General features: G+C 34.5%; 2 protein-coding genes and 1 pseudogene across 2 annotated transcripts; 2 read left to right on the top strand and 1 right to left on the bottom strand.

Annotated features, from left to right (window-relative positions):
• LOC129318355 (uncharacterized) lies at positions 1-8,064 on the top strand. Its single transcript, XM_054963078.1, has 11 exons — positions 1-96; positions 609-3,116; positions 3,228-3,345; positions 3,446-3,531; positions 4,402-4,646; positions 5,151-5,237; positions 5,359-5,458; positions 6,139-6,343; positions 6,444-6,576; positions 7,124-7,181; positions 7,680-8,064. Exons 1-11 carry the CDS (start codon positions 10-12, stop codon positions 7,836-7,838), a joined length of 3,786 nt encoding a protein of 1,261 aa, XP_054819053.1. The 5' UTR covers positions 1-9; the 3' UTR covers positions 7,839-8,064.
• A 5,737-nt stretch (positions 8,065-13,801) lies between these two features.
• Positions 13,802-18,123, top strand: LOC129318083 (protein PMR5-like; annotated as a pseudogene).
• Positions 18,124-18,392: 269 nt separating this feature from the next.
• On the bottom strand, positions 18,393-22,503 carry LOC129318082 (asparagine synthetase [glutamine-hydrolyzing] 2-like). The gene is made up of 13 exons (XM_054962616.1): positions 22,279-22,503; positions 21,518-21,656; positions 21,123-21,221; positions 20,877-21,018; positions 20,598-20,788; positions 20,309-20,470; positions 20,099-20,179; positions 19,771-19,992; positions 19,508-19,642; positions 19,337-19,417; positions 19,168-19,254; positions 18,961-19,068; positions 18,393-18,828 (listed from the first exon to the last, which is right to left on the bottom strand). The coding sequence occupies exons 1-13, from the start codon at positions 22,356-22,358 to the stop codon at positions 18,589-18,591; spliced, it is 1,767 nt and encodes a 588-aa protein (XP_054818591.1). The 5' UTR covers positions 22,359-22,503; the 3' UTR covers positions 18,393-18,588.
• Positions 22,504-26,593: the final 4,090 nt, after the last annotated feature.

Raw genomic sequence — 26,593 nt, 5'->3', positions numbered from 1 at the left:
GAGTCTTCAATGGCGGTGGAGGAATTGGAGTCTCCTGGGAGAAAGCGCAAGCGAGGGTCTGGAAAAAGGAAGCTCGTTGTCAATGATAGAGTGGAGGTAATGTCACTCACTCACTCTTCTTGGTTTGTTTTGCCTGGTTTAAACATTTTTTTTTAAATTTAAAGACGCAAAATTTTCCTTTACTGGGTTTGAAAATTCGGGGCCACTGCTTTCTTTGTGTATTTGATTTCTAATTTCCTTTTGCTTTTCGATGACGTTTTTTCCATTGAGTTTTCACCGTAGTTGTCACGTTCTCTTTTCCTTCACTACTCCCCTGATACTTGATTTCCCTATTCAGTTGTTCTAAACGGTTCGCTGCGTGTTCGTTTTGGTAGACATGCAACCAAATCTTTTTTTTTTTTTTGGGGGGCCAAGCAGCCATGCAAGTTTTTATTTCTGATACTTTGTGTCGTCCCTTAACAGTGGTGTCATTAGAGCGCTGTCCGAGAGTTACCGATATTTTCCCTCCTTATTACTTTTTTTTATTTCAATAAAAAAATAACTATCAATGCGGCTATCTCTCCATCTGAAATTTCCAGTTGTGTTACGAAAATTTTAAAACTTTTCAGGTGAGAAGTATCGAAGATGGCTTTTTGGGTTCATGGCACCCGGGGACTGTTATCCAATGTGGGAAGCAGAAACGTCATGTCCGATATGATAACGTTTTAGATGATAATGGGTCAAATTATCTTGTCGATGTAGTGGATGTTCCGGCTATTTTGGATGGCGCCAGTTCCACAATTTACAATGAACGCGGATTTATTAGACCACCGCCACCTTCGAAGGAGTTTGGGAAATGGGACCTTCCTTTTGGTCTCTGTGTTGATGTGCACTATCAAGAAGCTTGGTGGGAAGGTGTTATTTTTGATCACTGTGATGGGATGGAGGAGAGATCCATATTTTTCCCAGATTTGGGTGATGAAATGAAGATTAAAATCGATCATTTGCGTGTTACTCATGACTGGAGTGAAGTTACTGAGGAATGGGAGAGACGAGGCATGTGGGTATTTCTTGAATTGGTTGAAGAGTGTGAACAGGATACTTATGTTGCAGTTTCAGTAAAGCAAATCTGGTATGATGTGCGTGCAAAAGAAGATTTCGATAAGATTAGAGACTGGACTTGTAATGTGAAAGACTTGTGGAGAGATCTGGTACTAGAGGTAATTAATGACTACTTTGCACTTACACTGCGGGAAGTTTTCACCGTCTTTGATATTTCAAAAGATCTCTTGACAGTAGCACTAGAACCAGAGTCAGCTGCACCTACTGCTGATATTCACATAAATCCGGAAAAAAATACAGACAACTTTCAATCTGTTTTGAATTCTGATAATCAGTTAAATAGCAAATCAAATGTGCTTTATGATGCTGGTCCTAGTGATGCATTTGTCCGTGACATAAGTTTGGCTGAGAAACATTCGGAAAATGATGAGCTTTCAGATTTCTTGGATGCTGATCAAAACAGTGGTAGCGTCTTTCTTATCCAGGAGAAATATGATTCGCAGACCTTGCGGGGTGGAGTGTCAAATGCGCCTGTGGTGGCAGACTTAGACATGTCCTTCCTTGAGAAGGAAGTACTGGTGCAGAAGGAATCTATATCTCCAGTAGAAGAGATCTTAGCAGATATTCCAGAAGGAATTTCTGGACAAGATGCTGGTACTGCTGGTGAAGTAAATTATGGTGCTGGGTGTTATAAAAGAAATAGACAGTTGGGGTCTTCAACTTGCAGAAGGTTGACTGATTGGAATCCTCTGATACTTTCTGAAGTTGAACTGTGCCCTGATTCTATCCATCGATATGCACTTGCATCTAATAGGAAGAGCAGGGAACAACTGAAGACAAATGTCAGAAAACATATTGCATATCTTGGATGGAAAATTGAGTGGATGCAACATGCAAATGGTTTTTATCAACAAACGCAATATAGGTACACCTCACCTGAGAAAGAGGGGAAACAGGTCGTTTACAAGTCACTTCGCAAAGTTTGTGAACATATTGAAAAGGACACCAATACGAACTCTTTGTTGTCACAAGATGATCAGAGAAGGATGCATCCTACAACTGGCAGTAATATTTCACATAATGCAATCTTGCCATCTCCTTCAATTGAAGACGCAGTTGAACCTGAATTTTGCCCAGAAGCTGTTTTGAGATATTACTTGCTTCCATTAAAGAAGGGGCTCGGCGATGTTAAAAAAATTATGATACCAAAGGCAAGAAAACACCTGTTAGCAGAAGGATGGAATTTTGAGTATCCAACCATAAGAGGAAGAGGAATCACCTACATTTCACCCCAAAATGTGCGTTTTGGTTCACTTCGAGTGGCTTGTGGAGCATGTATAAAAGTATGTCTTCCCCAGTGGATCAGCTCTGGAACGATGTCTCTGGATGGTTTGGGCATAAATGAAGAGACAATGAATCCGGTTGATAGTGATAAACTATTGTATTACGTGTCTCAGTTGCTTCAAAAGGAGCCTGAATTGGCTGATTTAAGTGGGGTGCCAGAAAGTAGATCAACTGGGCATTGCAAGCTCAAACCCTCCAGGAACGTAAAGCCCAGACCACCTAAGCTCCAGAAAAAAGGATTACCTATTCGGTTACAACGATCAAGTAAAAGGGTCCAGAAGGTGTGTGCTCCTTGTCCATCACACCAGAAAGCTCAAAATGTCCTGTCCTGGTTAATCGACTGCAAAGGGTTGTTACCAAGGTCTAAGGTCCAATACCGGGCAAGAGGCACAGGTCATCCTATGGCAGAGGGGCGAATAACTCGTGATGGAATCAAGTGTAGCTGTTGTCGGAAGCTATATAGTCTCAGTGGCTTTGAAGGTCATGCAACTGGTAGTCGTAATTGCAGGTCAGCAGCTGCTAATATTATTTTGGAAAATGGCAAATCACTCCTAGATTTCCAGATGAAGATAATGAATGAGCATCGGGCAAGAGGAACTATAAAAACACCATCCAAAAGTGTATATCAGGAAGAGAATGATGCCATTTGTTCTGTTTGTCACTATGGCGGTGAACTAATATTATGTGATAATTGCCCTTCTTCTTTTCATAAAAGCTGCCTAGGTTTGGAGGTATATTAATTATTAAATTTTTTTAAAACAGTTTAGTTTAGCACTTACATGGCAATGGATTAATTTTGGGCCACAGTTTTTCGTTAGACTGCTTTCTTTTTGCTTATCCAGGATATCCCTGACGGTGACTGGTTTTGCCCATCATGTTGTTGTGGAATTTGCCAACAAAGTAAAACTGATGGGGCTGATGATGAAAATCTTTTGACTTGCAGTCAGTGTGAACATAAATGTAAGAGAATATAACATTTACTCCTTATGTCTGTATTTATGCACATATAAAGAGATCAACATGGTAACATTCATGATCTCATTCTTGTTATCATGTGCAGATCATGCTAACTGCTTGGGAAAAAGGCCTGTAGCAATGTCTGGAAGATATCTGAAAAATTGGTTTTGTGGAAAAAGCTGTGAAAAGGTGTTGTAACTCTTCTTCCTGTTATATTCTTTTTATGAACAAATAGGTTGTGTTTTGTAGACACATTGGTAGTTCTCCTTTACCTAAACAAATTTAAATCATTTTTAAATTACTTGTGCTTTTTTGATTCTGTTTGACAGCTTCACATGGGACGTACTTAGCATGTGTTTGGATGATTACAGATTGTTACTTTTGGAGAGAATTAATATTAGGAAAAAATATTTAGAAAGAATGAATTTGATTTTTAAGAATGTTCATACAGAAATCGTTTTTAGTATTATGTTTGTGCAGTATGTTATGTATAAGTTCATTCAGGTGTCAAATTACAAAAAAGAATTTAGAAACAAAACTCTTAAATATGTGTGCGCAAACGCTTAGGACATATTTGTTAAACCACATGGAATGGGATGGATAATTTTTTTGGCATGAACAAAAGTTGAAGCCACACTATTGAAAAGTTACTTTTGGCCCTTACAATTGTTAATATTATTAGAGGAGGAAAGATTACTTTTACCTATAACAGGCAATGCTTCATCATGGGTTCCATATATATACGTATAACGGGGCAAACAGATATTTGTCTTCCGGCAATCCAAACACACTCCTAATGCTTGTTAATTTCTGAATTAACTCCTTTGCTTCAATTTTTTTATTTTATGCTGCCAGCTATTATTAATTGCTCTCATGACCACTTAGAACTGATACAAGATTTTGTTAAAGAGTAAACATTGTTAGTAAATATAAGTGACAGGAAGACTATTGAAGTTTAATATCAGATAAACATTGTAGAACACGCTCTTGCTTTTTATATAGCTAGAAAGCTTTAAGGAACCTAATATTGCTCTACATGCTATTATATGTCTTCTGCAGTTATATGCAGGCCTTCACAAGCTATTAGGAGAACCTGTTGCAGTGGGTGTGAACAATTTAAACTGGACGTTGCTGAAGTATGTTAACTCTGAGAATTGTGATCTTGGGAATGGTAGAAGTAGCCTAGAGGTAGAGAGTTACAGCAAACTCAATGTGGCTCTTTCAGTGATGCATGAATGTTTTGAGCCCTTAAAGGAATCTTACTCTGGCAGGGATCTCATGGAAGATGTTATTTTCAGCAGATGGTCAGAAAATCTACTCCTTTGAATTGTGTTTCTAATATATATATATATATATATATTTTGGGGGGATACTTTGGTGCATCTTGTCTGTGTTGTGATTCATGCTTGATATTTCATGCGTTGAATCTTTAGCGTCTCCTTTTTGATGTATATGAATCTGTCCTAGCAGGTGCACACCATGTGGAGGTTCATTCTTAAGTTTGGTGCGAAAACAAGTTCCGTGATAAAATAATTTTAGGTCTATAGGTTTTATTTCTTGGTTGAGTTGGTATTGGATAATCTTCATTGGTGATTTATAGTTCCTACGTTGTTTTGCTTTGGATGAAATAATTGGCCCATGTGCATTTCTTGGGTACCTTGACATACCTTCTTTGTTGTAATTACTGACAAATTTGTTGGTGACATCTATTATCATGCATAGAGATTATTATGTTTCTTTAATTTGTTTACATTGATGTAATGTTCTTTGGCATAATGCTTGATTTCTGTTTCTTTCAAACTTTTCAGGTCAAAGCTTAATCGATTGAACTTTCAAGGTTTCTATACTGTACTCCTGGAGAGAAATGAAGAAGTGATAACTGTGGCAACTGTTAGGTAAGTGTAGGAACTTCTATCATAAAGTGGTAGGCTTTGTGAGATTATGTTTTCTATTTGAGATGTGAATTTCAAATTCTTTTCTTGTTTTGTCCAGTTGATAAACTGTTTCCATTCCCAGGGTCTATGGAGAGAAGGTAGCAGAAGTACCCCTTGTTGGTACCAGATTTCAATATCGCCGCCTTGGAATGTGTCGCATTTTAATGGACGAGCTTGAAAAGGTGATCTCTAAAGCATATATATTTTTGTAAGGTTGTTTATTTGCCATATTGAATTTTAAGTCACTTGTTTCCCCTCATTGGAGTCTTATTATTATTATTTTTTTCTTTTGGCCTCATAAGTTTTTTTTTTTTTTGTTCAGGGGATTCTGTTGCATCATTTTCAACCTTTCTTAGGCCCAGATTCTTTAAGCAAATGTTTTTTTTTTCCGGCTAGAGGAATGGTGACAAGATTTTTTTGGGGGGCATTTAATGCCATTAAACAAAATATTTATACATTAATTTAATAGTTCTACATCAGTTGACCTCAGAGAGTTTAGATCCAAGTTTGTAGACTTTCCATTGTTCTTGTTGTATTTGATGGACAATAATTTTTCAGAGTCGTTGATATTTGTGGTTGTTATAGCTTCTATGTTGTACTTTGTTCAAGTGCCTTTCTGGTATTTCATTTGGCTGTTTCTTTTAAATCTTATTCCTAATTATACAATTTTAACCAGTTAGCTCATCAAGCCATCTGATACAGCAATGAATGAAATTGAAAGGGCTGTTCACTTATGACGATGGCTACAATGGTGAAAACCAGTGAAAAAAAAAATAATTTGTTATAAATAAAAATGAAGTCCTACTTATTCAATTATTTTCTTAATTTTTTTATGAGGTTTCTTACTTCAATTTCTCATCAGAGGCTCATGCTATTAGGGGTGGAGAGGATAGTTTTGCCTGCTGTTCCAAGTGTGCTAGAAACATGGACGACTTCTTTTGGCTTTGCACAGATGACAAATTCTGAGAGATCACAGTTTCTGGACTACACTTTCCTTGACTTTCAGGATACTATCATGTGCCAGAAACTCTTGACCAAGACTCGTCCAGCTTTGGTTTTGTCAACAGGTTTGTATTATTTATAATCCATGTTTGTCACTTTTTAAATGAGAAAGATGGGTAATCAAATTTATTTTCTAGCTGAATTACAACTCGTGTCATATTGCAGAGAGCCATCCAAACCCACATGATGTTTTATCTGTAAGTGGTGGTACTGGTTTTGATCAGTCTAGTGCTGTATCTGAACTATGTCAGGCAGAAGAGAATGACAAAAGTGAGACGCTGGATCTACAAATGGTGGAGTATGTCTTGCCGCTGCCTACTTTCTAACTGAACAAGAAAGCAACATTATAATGCTGAAAATGTTTTCTTTGTATGTATAAGAAAAGGAAGACTTTAAATGTCTCATCATCACCTGTGAAAATGAGTGCACTCCGTGTTTGTAATGAAGTTGACCACCTCTATTTATTGATTGCTAATATTGCCAATGACTATTAAAATTTCTGACTTTAAAATGAGTCGACCTTTTCCTAATTTTTCTTCTAATTCGTCTCCATCATAAAATATTTGATGTTTTAGTCAGATGGGAATTTAGTAAGCAGTTGCAAGTTTCATCTTTTGCACTAAAAATAATGTGTAATAAATTTTTTTTTAGGACCTGAAATGTGTCATAAACTTCTTCACAGTGAAAATAATCTAAATCCAATCCAGATTTCTTATTCTTCATATGAGGGTTTCTAGAGACATTCGATCCTCCAAATTAGAGCCCCTGCAAATCAATAAGTTGTCTTGAAATTTTATCTTAGGAGTTGATTATGGTGTTTATCTGACCAATATGATTTTTGGCAGTCCTTTTGCTGGCAGTGAGGATCGTCTTGGTAATGGTGCCCCATGTCCAGTTCACTTGGTACTTTCACCTGAGCCTTCAAATTGCTACTATGATTTTTTTTTTTTAAAAAAAAGGCATACATTTGAGTCTTTGAATGAGTTTTGTTATATGTTTTTGTATTTTTTTCTTTTTAAACGTTTCAAGCTTTTACACTTTTCTCTATCTGTAGGTTCCTATAACATTGCTCAAAGGGACGTGGAATACCAAAATAAAAGTAGAGGGACCTAGATCACTAAAAAAAATGCAGGGGCTTATGACAAAATTCGAGCAAAGTATAGGGATCCAAATATATGTTTTTCCTTTTTTAAAAAATAAACTCTCTTGCAAATACTACATGAGTGCGGTTGGACGAAGAAAGGCTGAATAACTTCTAATATGGGAAGCAGCGTCGTATGCCAGAAGTTATTTAGCATCACACTATCACTGTCTAATTACACCCCGTGCGTTTCTTTGTTAAGTGTGGAAGGTTTAGATTAGATGATTTGATGCTCATTGACTGATTCTTTCGGTGCATAGGCGAAGCCAGTAAATTCCGAGGGCGAACAACTGCAGAACAGAAGCATTACAGAATGCTCACTTGAAGATGGCCACTTAAAACAAGTTTCCACCTATAACGCTCCATGTAAGTACTACAAGCGAAGGAAAAATCATGGAAGGATGAGAATTCTCAGTTAAAAAGGTGGCCACTGAAATCACTGAACCATCTGGGTTGAGCCATGTACGAAGTTTTGGAGGTACATACTTGTCATCAGTTCAATGCTCTGTTATCCTTTTTTGGTGTATTAAGATCTCAGTTTATATAATCTAGCCCACGCATGCAACCCACCTATGTCATCTTAGGTATCATGTTGAGGTGGTTTTGTGTCTCTTTTTGTTCAATTCTGAATCATGAGAAATGAACAGCAAGAATTGTATGAAATGTCACTTGCATTGTTATATTGCTCTCTTGATTGTGCAAAATTCAGGATGGCACATAAAAAAAAAAGTGAAGCAAATCGTAGTTTTTGGTGCTTTAGCATTTGGTGATGTGATTGATGATTGTGGAGGACATCATATGACAACTTTGTTATTTCTCTACTCATGCTTATTGCTTAGTTTGCTCCTCTAACCAACATGATACATGGCTATTCTATTTTACAATTATCTATGTGTAATATTCTATTTGAAATCTTTTTAAAGCATGAAAAGGTGAATCAATTTATAGTTTTTTTATTTTAATTGTAATGCTCTTGAAACGGGTCGGAAGACATTTTTTTTTATTTTAGTTAATTATGTTATGTTTGATTTTCTCTAAGAATGGATACTTTATAGTTTCTAGCTTCTTTTTGGCAGACGTGTATGTATCTTTTAAATTTAAAAATGTTTTACCTTGTTACTTTATGTTTTAAGTGCAATTTTCAAGCTAATTGAGGGGAAAATCAGCTTGCTATCATAATCATTTATTAATTTTATCCTACTTTTAAATGTTTCAAAAAGTTGAAATTTGGTCAACCTAAAAAACAGAATGATGCATCCATAGCAACTCGTGCTGTTTAGATAACAATTTAAAATGAATTTCAATTTGATTTTTTTTTTTTGAGTGGGAATGAAGTGTATATTAAAATAATTGTACAGAGTACAAACAGAAACAATCAAGGAGCAAAAAGTAATTACATCAAAATATAAAAAGTTGAAAAAGCTCCTAGTGTATAATCAACCAAAGCTCTGACTTGGCAAAGAATTTAGTCAGAAGTGAAAGATTTTCCTATAAAAATTCATTTGGTCCATGTGTCTCATAGTTTTTAGCACATAAGACATATTCCAATTTTTCAAGAGATATCTATTGAGTCATCATGCAGAAGCATTTTGAGCCAAGTGTGCATAGTTGTCCCATAAAAATCAGCACACATATCAAGTGGCAGAATTTTCTTCCAGACAACAGTACGTAAATTGCAATGCTTGAAAACATGATCAATGTTCTTTATAGGAGTAATACAGAGAATGCAGGTTTGATTTAAGGTGATATGCCTACGATATCTCTCAACATTAGTGAGCAACTTGTCTTTCAACAAAAGCCACATGAAGGTCTTCACACGCTGTGCAATAGGTAATTTTTGGAGTTTTTTTAGTTAGCATCAGTCTCGATCCAATGTAAAAAATGAGAAGCCTTATACATTGATTTAATGATAAAGTTGCCATTGGGATTAAGATTCCAGAATCAAGAGGGCCTGCGTTATCAATTTAAAATTTTATCTATATTTAATAAATCTCTTTTTTAATATTTTAATTAATTTTATTATTTTAAAATGGACTTTAAAAGTAAAGTTGATTAATGGTGTTAAAAAAGAGAAAAAATTTGACCATGCTTTAAAAGTGAAAAGATTAAAAAATTAATAAACTTAAAGGATTTTTAGGATTTTATTTTGTATTGGAAAAGATGAAGGAAAAGCCAATGTACATGTGATAGAGCATAGTACATCCTTTGAGCTCCAATATAATTCATGTAACTAACATCATTTAAAAAATTCCTATTATGTAGGTATCTAATTTTTTTTAAATATAATTTAGAAAAGCATAACAATCCGTTAAGAAAAACACATGTATAAATAAATAGTAAATAACATAATTAAGTGATTTAATATATATTTATATATATATTACATTGATTCTAGATACAAAAAATTTGATGTAAAATTCCATTTATCGTGTGTGTATATATGAGAAGATCGATCAAATTTAGATGTTCAAGAATCATTCAAAAGAGATCCAAAATTAAATATACTTCCCCCTAATTATAGGATTTGACCAAGATAGTTACAAATTGCAATGTCCCTTTGTTGAGTTTATTCTGATCAAACTCTAATTGAGGAGCAAGCGGGAAAAGATTTGATTTTATCTTTGATATGTCGAAGAAATCAATATCAATATTTAACGTAACATACAAAATTTATATCAAATCACGCTATTCAGTTAAGAAATAAATAGAATATTTCTTCAAACGATACTTGAGAGGATTGAAATAGGAGAGGAAGAGAATGAATAAAATAAAGGTGACCAAAATAATATTAATCAAATTGGTGAGTTCCATTAGTGGGTGATCAAAAAGGTTCATGAAGCCTTAAATTGCCCCCACACATGATCCTGGTTTCGTTGTCCTTGCCCTCCGATATAATTTAGAATCACACTATTGATGTTGATTTCTGGAGAGGGATCGATTTTTTTACTTAAAGAATTGTTTAAAAATACTTCAGTAATTGTAAATTTGTCATTGAAATTTATCTTCTTTTCATAATAATCATAAAATGAACGATGCCCAAAACATTTTGCTAAATCCTTGCAGGCTTCTTTCCTTTTATATATATATATATATATATATATGCGTTCCTTTATTAGAAGCAATTTAAGGCGCACAATCAAATATTAAATGTAAATATCTTATTGTATTGAGGTTGGTGATGATAAGAGGCGTCTATTTTTGATTTCTAATGGTCGTAATTGTTAAGTTACCTTGATGTTTTTTTCTATTTTTTTTAAAAAAATGTAGATATCACTATTCACCTGTAATTCAAACCATTTTTCGCCACTCCTCTAATTCCACGATGTATTTGCTGACTGGACCCCATCTTAAAATAATATACATACATATATATATATATATATGCATCTCTAGTTTGTTGACTTTTTTCTTCTCGAAGAATAGTCATAATGTTTATTGGACATCATTATTTTTAAATGTGATGTCACTTTTTTCTCTCTGTGAACTGTGTTTTTTAAAAACGAAAATTAATTTTTCTCAAAAAAAAAAAAAAAATTAATTTCATGTACCATTCATAAGGTGGTAATAAAAAACAAAACGGTCGAAATATTATTTTGAACTCGTAATTTTATTTACTATTATACCTCAATTTCAGATTTATCACACGTCTATTGATTTTTGGTCAAACATCTCAAATCTTTCCTTTAAACTCTATATATGTATGTACGTAAAGAATTTAAATTAATTTGAAAGGAATTCGGAAATATCATTAAAAGCTGTTTCAAATTTAGAGAGTTTATTAAAATTGTAAATAAAAATCAAATTGAAAGTTAAGACATCATGATGCTATTGTTAGTCGGGATTGCAAGAAAAAAAAAAGCACACAGTTTAAAATGATTAGTTTTAATTACAATTAAAGTCGAGAAATATTGCTGGCAAAGCAAAGCAGAAAAGGACAAATGATCGAGAAACATTAGTATTTTGTCATTATAAGCCTTGCAGTATTTTTTTTTTTAAAGGTGTCTAAAACTTTAGCTCCGCGTTCCCAAATTTAAATTGCATTTGAAATTTTGTAGCCGTACTATAAATATAAGATATAATATGACACCTAATAAATAACAATTATATTTTTTAAATAAAGAATCACATTATTATAAGCAATTATAAAACCATGTTCTTTATTTTATTATCAAAATCCAAAGCAACATGGATAAGTGCAAAGCGGTACAGCATTGGTATTTTCGTTTGCACAAATGTAGTAAATGTATCGTCTCATGCACCCATTCGATATAAATGTGTCTACAAGAATATTGTTGTACATACTTTTTCTTGATACCTCTCTCCACATGCAATTTCTTCTGTTTATTAAATTATCTATTTAGTTTAACAATGTGAGATCATTAATTGTGATATTAAACTAGATATACTATTTATTCAATTACTATAAAATGTATTATAATTTTATTTTCAAAATCATTTTAAGTAATGAAAATAATAAATGCATGTATCCATTAAATCAAATGAGCATATGAGATCACATAAAAATTAAGGAGATGCATTGGATAAAAGGCATGAAGATGGTCTAAATCTTGTATTTTTTTTTAAGTATAAGAAGAAAATTCCACAAATTCCAAGCACTTGCTTGAATGATGAAAATCTCTGTCACTATGCCAATTTTAATTAGATTTATGTTTTTATTTTGGATTAGCTAGGTATTGAAAAATTATAGATGTTAAAAGGGTTATTTTAAAATATCAATCAATGTACCGAGATATTAGTGTCAGTATTTATAATCAATGAATTAATATAAGATATAACAAGTTGCTTTCTTTATAAGTTACAAAACGTGCAACTTGTTATTTAGAATTCATATATACGACATCCTGGACCCACATAGTTAATTTTAGCTCAAAAAACTAATTTAAAATAATTAATGAAATCAAAAGAGTAAAGGTACTTATTTTAATTACCACATAAAAGATGATGATGAGTCAATGGTCTTATAGTCTAGATACAAGTAGATGTATAAATTTTGTAACTTTGCATTCCATACACTTAAACATTTTACACCCCCTAAAAATTATTAATTTTTAAATTAAATTACCTTGCACATTGTTGGTTCGAAATCCTAGCTCTGCCACTACTCATGTCTTTAGTATCTGCTCCTCTAAATTTAAAAAAGAATCACAATGATGAAGAATTAGGCTTTCCCTACTCTTTTTTTAAGAAGAAGAAAGGATGATGTTCCATGAATGTAGTTGAAGGAAAGCAAAGAACAAATGGCTTTAGATCATCAACACTGTCCTCTCTCGTCCAAAAGAACCAAACTGGCTTTTCCTTTTTGCTTGTGATGTCATAAAGTTTACTCAAATCTTTAGCACATGAGAGATCCCATTCTTCTCCCATTGCACCTACAATGGAGGCTACCACTAACTTCACCCACCTGCCCCATCCCCTCTTTTCCACTCATTTACTCTTCACATAATAAGTTGTTTATACTTTATACTCACCCTCTTTCTCAAATTTGGGTTCTCTCAATTTTACTTAATTGTTCAAATGAGAGAAGAGACACACACACACACACAACCCTTCAGGCTTCAAGATCTCCTGCTCTCTCTATATTTGTCTTGCATGTGCATATGATATCTTGAGCATGCCTTGTACTTCAATTATTGAAAGATTTATCAAGAGTTAGATTAACTTGGATTAAGTCGGATAGAATTCTTAGCTCTACCACCAAGTATTACTCTATTTCTGTTTCTCTCCCCATTAAAATGTGGTTTAAATTTTCAATTCTATTTATAAGTGATTTTTAATTAATTTATCAAAATTAAAGAGAAGTATAATTAAATTATTAGAGTTCTTTAAAGAAATTTTGATTTGCTCTTATTAAATATATATTTTTAAAAAACATTTTTTTTTATATAAATTTTGACACTCTAATTATCCAAAATTATGAATAAAATTGAAAGAAAATAATTAGTGATCCATGTAAAGTTACTTGGGACCATGAATTTTTTCTAAAAAGTATCTTAAGTATAAACCCAGGCGCCGTAGATCCTAGAAGTTGCTGATTAAAGTATTTATCAATTTTGCTTATAAAAAAAAAGTATTTATCAATTTTGGACTCATCCTAATTGATTGGCTCTTTCATCACAGTAATCTCCTCGATCTCCTGTAAATTTCAATGATTGCCTATCTAATCTGACTGAAAAAGCAACAGCCTTTTTGACAAAACAGAGAAACTCCCAAAAACACTCAGTGTTCGAATGTGGAATAATATGATCCAAATCTCTGCGGGTTACCCACTCACGAATAAGCATTGAGCACCAATCGGCTGAAGCTTGAGCGGGGGAAAAAATAAAGCAAAATTTTACAAGGTGACATTGAAAGATGTCTTACATCACATGCATGTGTATTGATATGTTACGGTTGAAGTAATTTTTTTTTTCTTGCTAGAAAATTTGTATACAAAATCACCTAATGATCACCAAATCAGTGCATTCAAGCTATTTGAGACCACGTTCCTTCGTACATAAAATTTCACGCCGTTTCTGTCAGAATTTCTTTACAACACCACCAAAACCACCACTCTCCTTTTATATTTCAAGACAGTTCAACTTCTTTTCTTCCTCCCCCCCCCCCCTTCTTTCGTCGCGCCATTGGGATTCCACTTTTCTGCAATGGCTTCTTGTGGTGTTTTACGTTTATTCTTTGCTCTTCTCCTAGTTTGTCTTCAATGGCGTCTAGCTGCATCTTCTGCTCTGTTACACTTCAGAAACCACCATAACAACCGCTCACACCACCATCATGTATCCATTATCCAAGCCAACGGATCTTGTGCATTGTTCGTGGGCGCTTGGGTTCGTGATGAAACTTACCCGCTTTACCAATATTCTGATTGTCCGATCATTGACCCGGAATTCAACTGCCAGATGTACGGTCGCCCAGATTCTGATTACCTCAAATACAGATGGAGGCCCCGTGATTGCGAGCTCCCAAGGTACAGGAACAGTGATGAAAAGAGAGATGAAGTTTCCTAGAGCAGTGTCGTGCTATCTAATCATGCTACATTGTGCTAAAGTTGGCATAATCTTTTAGTATTATGCTGCATATTAGTCTGGTTGGTTTCTGTATAATTGCCATGGTCGGTTCAATGGGGTTCAGTTCTTAGCTTTTAACTGAATATGCAGGGGGAAAACTGTGGTGCTCCGCTGTATTTTTTACCGAAGCTGTATAATCTCAATGTATATACTCCTGCATTGTCTGAATGGTTTAGTAGCATTTCTGTGGTAGGTTCAATGGGATTGAGTTTTTGCTGAACATGAAGGGGAAAACTGTGATGTTTGTGGGAGACTCGCTCGGACTCAACCAATGGCAGTCTTTAATTTGTATGATATATTCTGCAGCACCTCGTGCAAAAACGCAAATGGTCAGGGGAGACCCACTCTCAAACTTCAGATTCTTGGTGAGTACAAAATTTCTGATCAATCACAAAAACCCACTGCACATTTTCTCAAAATGATTGTTTCCCTATAGATTTAGGCCATACTGTCTCTTACCCATGTCTTCTCTGAGATAAATTTTTATTCACATGCTTCATAAGGAAAAAAAGGGCGCAGTTTTGCAGTGGGTTGACGGTTCATTCCTTTTCAAGATTTAGCCATAGTGTCACTCGCCCTTCTGTCCTCAAGCTAAATTTTGTTTCAGAAGGAAAATGAATGAAATAACAAATGGTGCAGTTTTTCAGCAGTTAAACAGTTCTTTTCCTCTTTGTTCATCTTAATTCAAAAGCACAGAGCCAGGTTCGTTATATTTCAAAAGGGTGCTACGGAGGGGACCAAAAACCTATTGCCAGGCTTTACGTTCAAAATTTAAACACTCTGCTTGTAGAAAGTAGATTATGAAAATGTGAGCGATTTACAGCTGCAAGACCAAGCAGGCCTTAATTGTGTTTTGTTATGGCATGTGCAGGACTATGAAGTGACACTTTCATTCTACAGATCTCCATATCTGGTGGGCGTTGATGTGATCGGAGGGAGGAGCGTTCTGAGGCTGGACGAGGTAGATGGGAATGGTGAGGCATGGAGGAGTGCTGATGTACTGTCTTTTAACACTGGACATTGGTGGACTCATCAAGGATCCCTTCAAGGGTACACTTTATGGAACCAAATATCAAAATGGAACCGAGGATTTGCCACGATTGATTTAAATATTTTAGCATGAATTGAGTTCTTTTATCAAATAAGTGCAGGTGGGATTATGTAGAATTGAGAGGCAAATTTTATCCAGACATGGACCGTTTGGCAGCTTTAGAAAGAGGTCTCAAAACTTGGGCTAATTGGGTGGATGCTAATATTGATGGAAGCAGAACTAAAGTGTTCTTCCAGGCCATTTCTCCCACACATTACAAGTAGGCACTCTCTCTCTGCTTGAATTGCTTTTCCTCTTTTGCATTATTTATTACCAAAAGATCTTCACGCGGATCCTACTCATAAAAATTATGTGAATAACTTTAGGGCAGATAAAAAGTGATTTCTTTTTATCTATTTGTTCATTAGACCGAAACAATCCATCATGACTGTATTAATTGACACTTGCTTGATTTCTGGGTTTTATAATTGTGCGTCTGTACTAGCCGAAAAGGAGCACCAAGCACTAGAAATTTGCATCTACGGGATGAGTTGTCTTTAGTTTTGAGAATAGGACCCCGTTTTGACCCTGTTAGGTGACCTGCACATTTATGCAAGTTCAGAGTGTTTGTCGGTCCCGCGTACGCTTATGCTGCAAATTAGAAGAATGCTTGAGGAGACATGTTTTCCCCCAAAATAATGGAATTCTTTTCAGATCTGAAATTTGCATTCAAGCGTTAATGTCAACATGTTTTAGTGGATACGAGAAAAACAAATTTAAAAGTAGTTTTGCTGTCATCATGTATCATAACAGATTTAAATGGCAGTCTTGCTAAGAGTTTCATATTTTCATTTGCCGCTGTTTTATAGGAAAAAATTATTGGATACATAAAAGCTAAGAGATAAAATGAGACGCACACAAGATTTTTTGCCCCGCTAAATACAGACAGGACCCAGAAATAAATGAAATGTTTGGAAAGAAAAACAACTTGTTATATAGTCTTTATTTCATGTCATTTAATCTTTTTTCCATATAAAATTAAATGAGGTGCCACACTATACTTAAAATTTTCTTGTTTGTTATGACGTTATTTTTCATTTTGACACGCCAAACAATCAGTTTCCTTAAGTTTTACTTTGTGTTCCACATTCGTGGTTTTAACCTTTGAAAATCATGTAAAGTTGATCTTTTGTCGTTCTCAAAGGCTTTGAGGCGCTCTGGCCAAAGAAAATAAAATGGCTTTGAGGTTCACAAAAGAGCAATTTACGCTCATCATACTTGTCCCCAGTCCTAATAAACCTAGAGAAAGCTGTTTTTTCTCTTCATTTTCTTAGGGGGCCAGGATATTCACCGTAACTCATGCCTTCAAAAGAGGGGTTGAAATAAAATCGTTGTCGGTGGACTGACATCAAACATGCATTTTTTCCAATAATGGTTCTTTCTAAGTGTATTAAATTAAAATATATGAGCGACGATTATGTCAATCCACTTGTATGTGCACGCATTTAATTGACAACTCATGCAACTTGGGGGGCGGGGGATCTTCCAGATACCATAACTTAATAAATAATCTGAAAGTTATATATAAAACTCAAGATTGATTGCTATAATCTGATGGGATCGGAATGTGAGATTGAAACATTTAGATTGTCCATATCTGTAACATTATGCGGTTCATTTTATAGTTTTGAGTCTATACTCTAGATCCCCATCATGGAAAAGGCTTTGACATCGAGATAGGCACGGTCCTACTCAGGCTTCGACACTGACATGAAGCCGTAAAATATCTCATTATGTGGCCATAAAATGTGACATGCTTATTTTTTTTTATTACATAGACCAAATCCACATCAGTCTCCAATAATTGTATCACAACCTCCAGTTACGTGCAGCTTAGGGACTTTAATGTATAGAGATATCAAGAAAGAAAGTGTTATTACAATGAAATCCACCATTGAGATGTCTATTTATAATTATTATTCGTTTGCTCCAATCACAAAAGCTGCTTTGAGAATCTTTTCAAGTAATAATATAATCTATGCTAAAACTTGAGGGGAATGGTTTGCAGCCCAAGAGAATGGAACAGGGTAGGGACAACAGAAACAACAAACAAAGAATTGCTATGGGGAAACAGCACCAATCAGAAGCACAGCATACCCAGGAGCATATCCAGCGCAGATGAGGATAGTGGAGATGGTGGTAAGGGAAATGGAAAGGCCTGCTTATTTGCTGGACATTACAATGCTATCAGCTCTGAGGAAGGATGGCCATCCTTCCATTTATAGTGGTGATTTGAGTGCTCATCAGAGGGCTAACCCTGACTTCTCTGCTGACTGCAGCCATTGGTGCCTTCCTGGCTTGCCTGATACTTGGAATCAACTCTTCTATACTGCTTTGTTCTTCTAAAAGTTGTGTTCTTCCTCTTGATGTAATGTTTTATTAGGTGGTGATTATTCTTGTTGAGGGTTGAGCAATTGCAACTCCTCCTCCTATAAAGCTCTGCTAACGAAGAGAAAACGACGTTTTCTTTGTTGCTTATTGATGCAAAATGATAGATCACAAAAAAGTAAATTGCTAGCTCATCAGTAACAACCAATAAACACTCAACTTCAAAGAGCTTTAACTTGATCGAGCTATACTGTTCTTTTTTTCATTCAAGTATTTTTTTTTTTTTTACTACATGAATATGCATAGGTAATTATATATTACTAATACAGAGTATTAAAATACTAAGGCCTGCATATGCCAACGCCACTCAGATTCAGATGACCTTGATGAATGAGCTTTACAATGTGAAAATATACATTCTGTAGTGGGTCACAAGTTCACGATAAACTGAGAACTGAAACAGAGAACTTAACTTGGCATTGGAAATCCAATATATTGCAATAAAGTTCAGATCACATAATTCAAATTAAGTACAAGATGAGGATACCACAACACTACAACACCACCACCAGGTAGAAGGTTTTGTCTATATATATATATATATTCACTGCCTGGATTAATAATACAGCAGGCAAAAGCTGCTTCATTATTTATTCCTTTCCACAGCCATCAGCTCTGGATGGCTACTCCAAGAGAATTAATTTCCATTTTGGGGATTATCTTCTCTGGTCCTGCAGTTTTCGCGGGTACTGTGTTGACCTGCTTGTCATCATAAGCAGAGTTATGCACTCCAAGTGCTGCTCTTCCAGAAGGATCAAGATTGTTTGACCAGGAAGCGTCCCACTCTATTGCTTTTTCTGTGCTGCATGCAACACTAGCTCCTCCAGGAACTGCAAGCCGAGCAGAGTTCTGCAAAAGCATGGCCACAAAAAAAGATTTAGATAATACTAATTATAAAGTTCCTTGAATATTTGATATCAAGCTCTGTAAGATCAAATATGCAGATGAATTTTCATGTTTTTGTTTGATTGATTACGTTACCTGTGGGAAGAACCTCTCGAATATCATTCTGTAGTAATACCCTTCCTTCGTGGCAGGTGTATTATGAGGAAATATGTTTGCAGCATTAAGCATCATTTTATTAGTCACCTGGAACGTGAGGAACCAATTGTAAGCTCCAGAAATCGTAATATAACAGCAGGAAACAAGGAATTATTTTGGAGATATGTTTTTCGCGTTCATATTTACATGTTTTGCAGCATGGTCCCTGAGGCCATCTATCCAACCATAGCCAACTCCATCACTGAACTGTTCTTTCTGCCTGTACAATATGTGCTGCACAAAATTAAAAGGCTCAGATGTTTAGTTTCATCAACTAATTCATGAATTCAAGAAATTGCAGAAAACTGCATAATACCTTAGGCAGATAGGGGTGCTCCTCATCATCAAATGCTCTCCTGAGAACCCATTTCTCAATCCTCCCTTCTTCTGGTTTTGTCTGCACAGAAGGAATTGTAAGCTCAAAAAAAAAAAAAAAAACTACAAGTACTTTTTATCAATCGAACAAAATCAGATGCTTTATTCCCACCATCTTATACTGAGGATCAATGTGCATGGCAACATTGATGAAATCTTTGTCTAAAAATGGAACTCGAGCTTCCAGCCCCCAAGCAGATGTTGCTTTGTTGGCTCGCAAGCAATCATATTTGTGAAGTGCTTTGATCTGCAAGTGTCCAAAAATAAAAAGGAAAAAGAATGAAAAAAAAGGGGGAAATCTATCATGATTTTTAGTGAATCCTTTATGTTCTGCAGCCAAGGATCATAATAATAATCATAATAAAATTCTGTGACCTTTCTGCAAGTTTCCTGGTGGAACTCCTCTTTATTTGGGGCCTTGTGAAAATACAGATACCCCCCAAAGATCTCATCAGAGCCTTCTCCAGACATAACCATCTTCACTCCCAATGACTTTATCTTCCTCGACATCAGAAACATGGGTATGCTGGCTCTTATTGTGGTAACATCGTAGGTTTCTATGTGGTAGATAACGTCCTCTATGGCATCTAGGCCATCCTAAATACACAGTACAAATATACTTCAGTCCTACTTTAAATCTTTGTAAATTGAAGGGTTTTCTCGCTTTTAAGTAAACAAAGCATTATTCCAAATGTAATAGTACCTGAATTGTATAGTGAAACTCATGGTGGACTGTCCCTAGAAAGTCTGCAACTTCTCTTCCAGCCTTCAGATCGGGTGCACCCTGCATCATAATTTAACAGAGAGGACCTTCACCTTATTAATTTTGTTAATATTTGACCCATATATGATAAGAAGTTTCCTTTTTCTTTTCTCTTTTACAACTTTCTAAACTAAACAGACTGTGACTCACCTCAAGACCAACACAAAATGAGTGTAGTTTTGCTCCCCACTGTTTAGCAGCCTTAGTGTCAGCAAGGTAACGAGCAGTAATGGAGGCAACCAAGGAGGAATCTAAGCCTCCAGATAGCAACACACCAAAAGGAACATCTGTCATCAACCTTTTAGTCACAGCCTGTTGGTAATCACAACCATCAACTGCATCGTTAGTTATATGAATCAAAAGTTTCCACATAAAAAGAACCGAATCCGCACCACTTTCTGCCACATGTATGAATTCATGGTTGGTTCTGGTACTGTACCTTTTCGAATGCGTGTCTGAGAGCAAGAGGATCATAAGGCGCTGAAGGAATGGCCTCAGAGAACCACGGAGGATTGTACCATCTTCTGAACCCTCTTTCTTTGCTGGAGTACAAATGACCAGGAGGGAACCACTCGAAGTGTTCACAGTCATCATTCAGGCCTTTCAACTCCGATGAGATCCAAATAGACCCTGGTGAATTCAACAACCAAATTTAGAAGAACTAATTTAGTCACTTGAAGTTTGTTAGTTAGACCATGGAAGGCGTATAACTAATTACCATCTAATCCCCAGCCAATGTAAAGGGAAGTGACCCCTATAGCATCTCGCGCAGCTATGAAGCTGTTGTCGCGTGTATCTAGAAGAACGAAAGAGAAGATCCCATCCAGCATGTCCACAAAGTCCTCTCCATATTCCTCGTACTATGTATTAAAATTTAAAACCATTCATTAAAATCCACCACAACAACGACAACTACTTCTGCACAAGAAGCAAGTATTGAAAAAAGGATTATATGACTAATTACCAGATGTGCAATAACATCACAGTCACTGCCAGTTCGGAACTTGTGTTTGGGCGACAGTTTTTTCCTGAGCTCTTCGTGGTTGTAAATCTCTCCATTCACCTGTGTTAATTAGAAGATCTCATATTTCACTAATCATGACCAATTTAGTATTTAATAGTGGTTTAAATAAGTAGAACCGAAAAAAGAAAAATGGAAATTTAAATATGTGAATCTATTTGTGTGTATGAGATGAGAGCCAAACTTCAAGCGGGATAAGGACGTCTGATGGAACCTGCTAATATATATACAAGATAGATTCCAATTTTGTTCATGGCAATTATTGGTTCCTAAAGAGTGAGGAAGCGGTGGATGAATGATTGATGTGATCAAGAAGAAGAAGAAGAAGAATTGAGTACCGTGACGACGACGGATTTGTCCTCGTTAAAGAGAGGTTGATCCCCAGAAGCAGGATCAACTATGGCTAACCGTTGATGAGACAGATAGCAGTCACCATGCTGATGCAACCCGCTCCAGTCTGGACCACGGTGCTTCAATCTGCAGCGACCCACAATAAGCATCTATATGTTATGTACTGTTAATCATTTCTAAGCAAGTGGACCCGCACATCCCCCGCTCGTTCATAGATATCTAAAGTTACCCATCGTCTAATAATATTAATGATATATACTTGCCTTCTGACAAAGTCCTCCATGGTTATCTATCTATACAATCTATAATATTAACTTGTGAAACTCTGAGCAGATATATTGATTTTCAATGTAAAACAGTAACTAGCTAGTAAGCTACAATATTATGGATTGAACTAAAATATTAGTAGAGCAGAGAGCAGACAAGATGACAGTTAAAACGAGGAAAGTATGTAATACCGCCGCGGTCCGACGTAATTTATCTAGTCTTCGTCCATCAAATTCTGGTGACTCAATTAATAAATAAAATATTTATGAACCAAAAAAAAAAACTGATACTTATATCTGTGATGTTATAATCGAGAAACTGAATAACAATTAAACCCCAGGTTTTAAAACTAGGCCACAAGATGTTACAGTGCAGTTATGGTGTATATATGTGTGTAATGTTTTAGCAAGTCCAAAACGTACGATCTGCTTGGTGGAGAATTTATGAAAAGGGGGAAGATAGAGAGGGATAGGAATGTTGCCTGCGAGAGAGCTCCAAAACGCGGACTCTCTTGGCTTGAGAGTCATCGGAGCAGCCAAGCACAGCAAGTATTCCACACATTGTGACACAGAGATTCAAAGTACGAAGAGGATGATGAGAAAAGGAAAAAGGAGGAGAGAGAATGAAAACGAAGAAGGAGGAGAAGAGTGGGAAGTGAAGGACTAGGAGAGAGGAAACAACACCACGTAAGGGATGTTTGAATTGGAGGAGTAAAGTACTGCTCGCATCTTGCTCGTATTTATATGCACTCCCCTCCTCCTTGCTTGCGCCACCAAGCGTTGTTGTTTCTTCCACTTACCGGCCACCGCCTGGTCCCGCTCCCCCAACCCTCGGGACCACCACTTCCTCCACGTGGCACCTTCCCCTCCCTTCCTCCCATACCTGATTCTTTTCTCTCTTTGATAACAATAATTATTATTATTATTATTATTGTTATTGAAGCTGAAGCTTCCCAGTGACTGTGTCCCATCTACGGTCACATTTATCCTTAGAGACATTTAGTTTACCTTATCAAAATTAACAATAAATAAATCTGGAGCCTTCTCCCCATTTGCATTAAACTACTTTTCTCTCCATGTAAACATGGTTAATTTATTTTTCTTTTGTAGCTTGATCATTTTGTTTTTAATTATCTTTGTTTTTTCAATCTTTCAAACAAGAAAACGAGCCCTAAGCGAGGAGCTATTACAGCATGCTTTGAATAAAATCAATTATACATTGTCATCAGTCTTATATATAAATTACTTTTTAAAAATAATTGTTAGTCCTTTAAATAGATTATTATTTCTCAGCTCAACAAAAAATAAGTTATTATTATCAATAAAGCTCATTTAATATATTTTATAATTTTATTTTTTTAAGATAAAAATATAAATTTTTAAAATATCTTCTATTCAATACTCAATTTGTTAAAAAAAAATATTAAAGAGAGATAGAATATTTTATAATTTTTTTTAAAAATATATTATAATTTGGGATAGATAGAATATTTTGCATAAAAATAATCATTATTTACTTTCTTCGACTTTTACTTTTTAACATTTTTATTAGTAGATTAAAATGTTAAAATAAAATGCTTTTAGAAAATTATTTATTTATTTAGACAGCATCACTAATTAATGATTTAACAGTTTTTTTAATTTCAGTAAAATATTTATAAATAACTTGTATTTATAGGGAGAAACATCACGGAGAAATAAAAAAAGTCAAGGTGATTCGGTGCATATTTTCAACAAATCTACGTGGCAGTAATTTGTGCAGCTCCCCGCGTAGGGCCTGACGCCTTCTCCAAGTGGTCTTCATCTGTCACCTGTTTGGCTGTTTGTCAGATATTATCGGAATAGATTAGCCCAATTATTTTTTCCATCCTACGTCGGATGACGCCGTGTCTTATGGCCTGGAGATGGCTGTTCAGAAATCGGAATCTGTTCGCGTTGTTGGAATGTATTTTGAATTTTATAGGTTTGGCTCGAAAAGTAAAATAATAATATCCGTGTATTATTTTTACTTTGTTATCTTTCGGAGATTGGGACATGAAATGTATACATAAGGTTATAAGTTAATTATATTTTGTTCTGAAAAATAAATGTACGAATTGAGTAAACTATATTGACAAGATTCAATAATAGTTTTCGTCAGTCAGTCTCGAAAATGATCGTCCCCAATTACCCCACGAAATAATTTAATTATTTACCGCACTAATTACGTAACCTTTGGTTAATTTAATCACCTGTTCATCAATAGTCCGTATGAATGTGATGACTTGTCTAACCACTATTTTTTTCAACTCAAAGATTATCTTTTTTTTATTTTAATATGATAGCATGATATAGGCCACAGGCTATGAATTACTATTATTATTACATTTATTTTTAATTAAGACATTTTTTAAAGGGTTAAAATATTTAAAATTGTAAAATATTTTTACTATTTTAATGTATAATTATTATATTTTTTTAATATCCCTATTAAATAATCACTGAAACATCATATTATATAAAAATAAAAATGAAAAATAATATTAAGTTAAATAAAAATAATTACTTTATATTTTTTAACCAGAGTATTCATAAAAAGAATGAAGTGCAGTGCCCCAAAAGTGTTTTCATGTAGTTTTATGACGCGGGTGGATTAATGGATATTCTATTATCCTTTTTCAATTTAATTTAATTTAATTTAGTAAATCAAACTCGACATTCTGATAAGGATATAATTAAACTCCCACAAGTTTGGCGATACCGCTTCTGTAGCCGGTACTTGATTATGACTCCAATTATTTAAGGATACCAATTAAAACATAAAACAAGATAAAATAATTTTTAAAAATTAATTATATGGTTAATTCTTGGTACCAAATTAATCTCAAAAAGCAAATCAATCAGCAGTCCTTTTCTACGAATAATATTCTGAAATTGCCTCGTTATTTTTAAAGGCTTTTTAATATTATTCATGAATCATCAATTAGAATTTGATCTAACTGAAAGTACTAATTTTTCACAATATGCCACACTAATATTCAAATTCAAACATGATTGTCTCTAGTGAAAAAACAGAGAGAGACATGTGCAAGAAAGAATATTATCCACAAGCCCTTAAAACGAAAAATATTAATTATCAAAATATATATATATAAAGTATAAATGGACATCAAGATTCAAGACGATATATTATTTTAAAAAAAATGACGATAGACATGAAGACAAAAATCGTGAAGCAGAGCCTATGGAAACTGAATCAGTGAATCTACATGTAAATAGTTCCTCGTCACGATCAACATGCATATATTTATCCTTTGATTATACAATTCTGAAAATATCACAGGAAGCCCATAAATTTGCACAGAGCGAGATTATCTTAATCGATCTGATATATATTCATCAACTTGAAATCTTTATGCTGTTCATTGTATATTTGCCGCGTTTGCATATTGATCAACGGACAACGAGGCCTGGCCAATTAAACGCAGCTTCTTCGTTTAGAAGAAAAGAAAAATCTGACTTTTTGAGAGACAAAAACAAAGTTGATTTACCCACAAAACCGAGGAAAATAGCTCATCGCCATTCGGGTCCTTTTCATGGATTAGTCAAGTTGCATGTAATTCGTACAATCACGCATAGGAATTCTCTCCCACTTATCCTTGTTAATCTGCGGTTACATAGACAAGCTTTGGAAACTTCAATATATATATGTATTTATATTTGATGAGATGCTCTTAGCCGTAACTTCATCATATACAGTACTTCATTTGTCACAAATTATAAAATATTTTTTAAAAAAATTTACATTTTAAAATATAAAATATTTTGATAAAAATAAAATTTCATTAATAATATTTTTTAATACTATTTTATCATATATTTTTTTAATATTCTTTTATTAATAGAGTATTAAATAAAGGATATTTTTAAAAGTTTATATTTCGTTTCAAAAAAATATTATAAAGTGTATTTAATAAATTTTATTAATATATAAAATTTTATTTAAAAGTATTTCATAATTTAAGATGGAGGGAGAACATGTTAATATATATATATATATATATATATATTTGTGTGTGTGATGTCTGGCTTAGTAAATATATGGTTTAACGTTATTTGTCACTTTCAAGTCTGGGTCGTCATATAATTAAATCGATCCCTTGAAAAAATGTTATGGGATTAAAATTAGATCCGATTCCCCTTGTAAATTGACAGCCTAAGGTTAATATAAGACCACGGAACTATACGTATATATGTGACAAAGTTATATGTAATTGTTTATCTTTTTGCTTCAAATACACACACACACACACAGAGACAGAGTAGAGAGAGTGGAAAAAAGAAAACGCTAAAACATACAATATCATAATTTCATAAACCAACTTGCTTTCGAGCGTGCTTTTTGTTATTTTAATGTTTGATGGGGACCGAGATGCATGCTTGATTTCACTATTAAGTGATAACTGGTCATATAATATATATATATATATATATATATACATATATTGGCATAAATTAAGTTTGGTTGGAAGAATATCCGAGCAGAATTTTACTTCAATAATTCATGCCCCACGTACGCACGAACGATGATAAATTAATATGCAATCTAGTTTAATTTGTTTGGCAAAAAAAGAAAAAACTAGGACTAGCGATGTTCAGAAAAGTTGATCCACGTTATTTAGTTCTCCTTTACACGTCTGAACTCGTGTGTTTATGTATATATATTATGCACACACACATGCTCATGTTCATAAGAAAGTTCTAAATATCATCAAGTAAATAAAATATAAATTAAATGCAGGTGAGGAAGAAAATAGA

This window comes from Prosopis cineraria, unplaced genomic scaffold (genome assembly GCF_029017545.1).
Source record: "Prosopis cineraria cultivar Desert tree isolate PC_DT_omini unplaced genomic scaffold, ASM2901754v1 PC8, whole genome shotgun sequence".
Classification (NCBI taxonomy): domain Eukaryota; kingdom Viridiplantae; phylum Streptophyta; class Magnoliopsida; order Fabales; family Fabaceae; genus Prosopis; species Prosopis cineraria.
The sequence above is the reverse complement of the archived record's forward strand: the minus strand, read 5'-3'. Positions and strand labels throughout refer to the sequence as shown.

What these genes read in the sequence shown, in the direction of transcription:
- LOC129318082 (XM_054962616.1), bottom strand. Translation starts at nt 22,358, where the DNA reads ATGTGTGGAATACTTGCTGTGCTTGGCTGCTCCGATGACTCTCAAGCC. An exon ending in GTTTTGGAGCTCTCTCGCAG is followed by an intron (nt 21,657 to 22,278) that starts GCAACATTCCTA and finishes GGGTCGCTGCAG; the next exon opens with ATTGAAGCACCGTGGTCCAG. An exon ending in TTGATCCTCAGTATAAGATG is followed by an intron (nt 19,418 to 19,507) that starts GTGGGAATAAAG and finishes CCTTCTGTGCAG; the next exon opens with ACAAAACCAGAAGAAGGGAG.
- LOC129318355 (XM_054963078.1), top strand. Translation starts at nt 10, where the DNA reads ATGGCGGTGGAGGAATTGGAGTCTCCTGGGAGAAAGCGCAAGCGAGGG. An exon ending in AAAGCTGCCTAGGTTTGGAG is followed by an intron (nt 3,117 to 3,227) that starts GTATATTAATTA and finishes TTGCTTATCCAG; the next exon opens with GATATCCCTGACGGTGACTG. An exon ending in CCCCATGTCCAGTTCACTTG is followed by an intron (nt 7,182 to 7,679) that starts GTACTTTCACCT and finishes TTCGGTGCATAG; the next exon opens with GCGAAGCCAGTAAATTCCGA.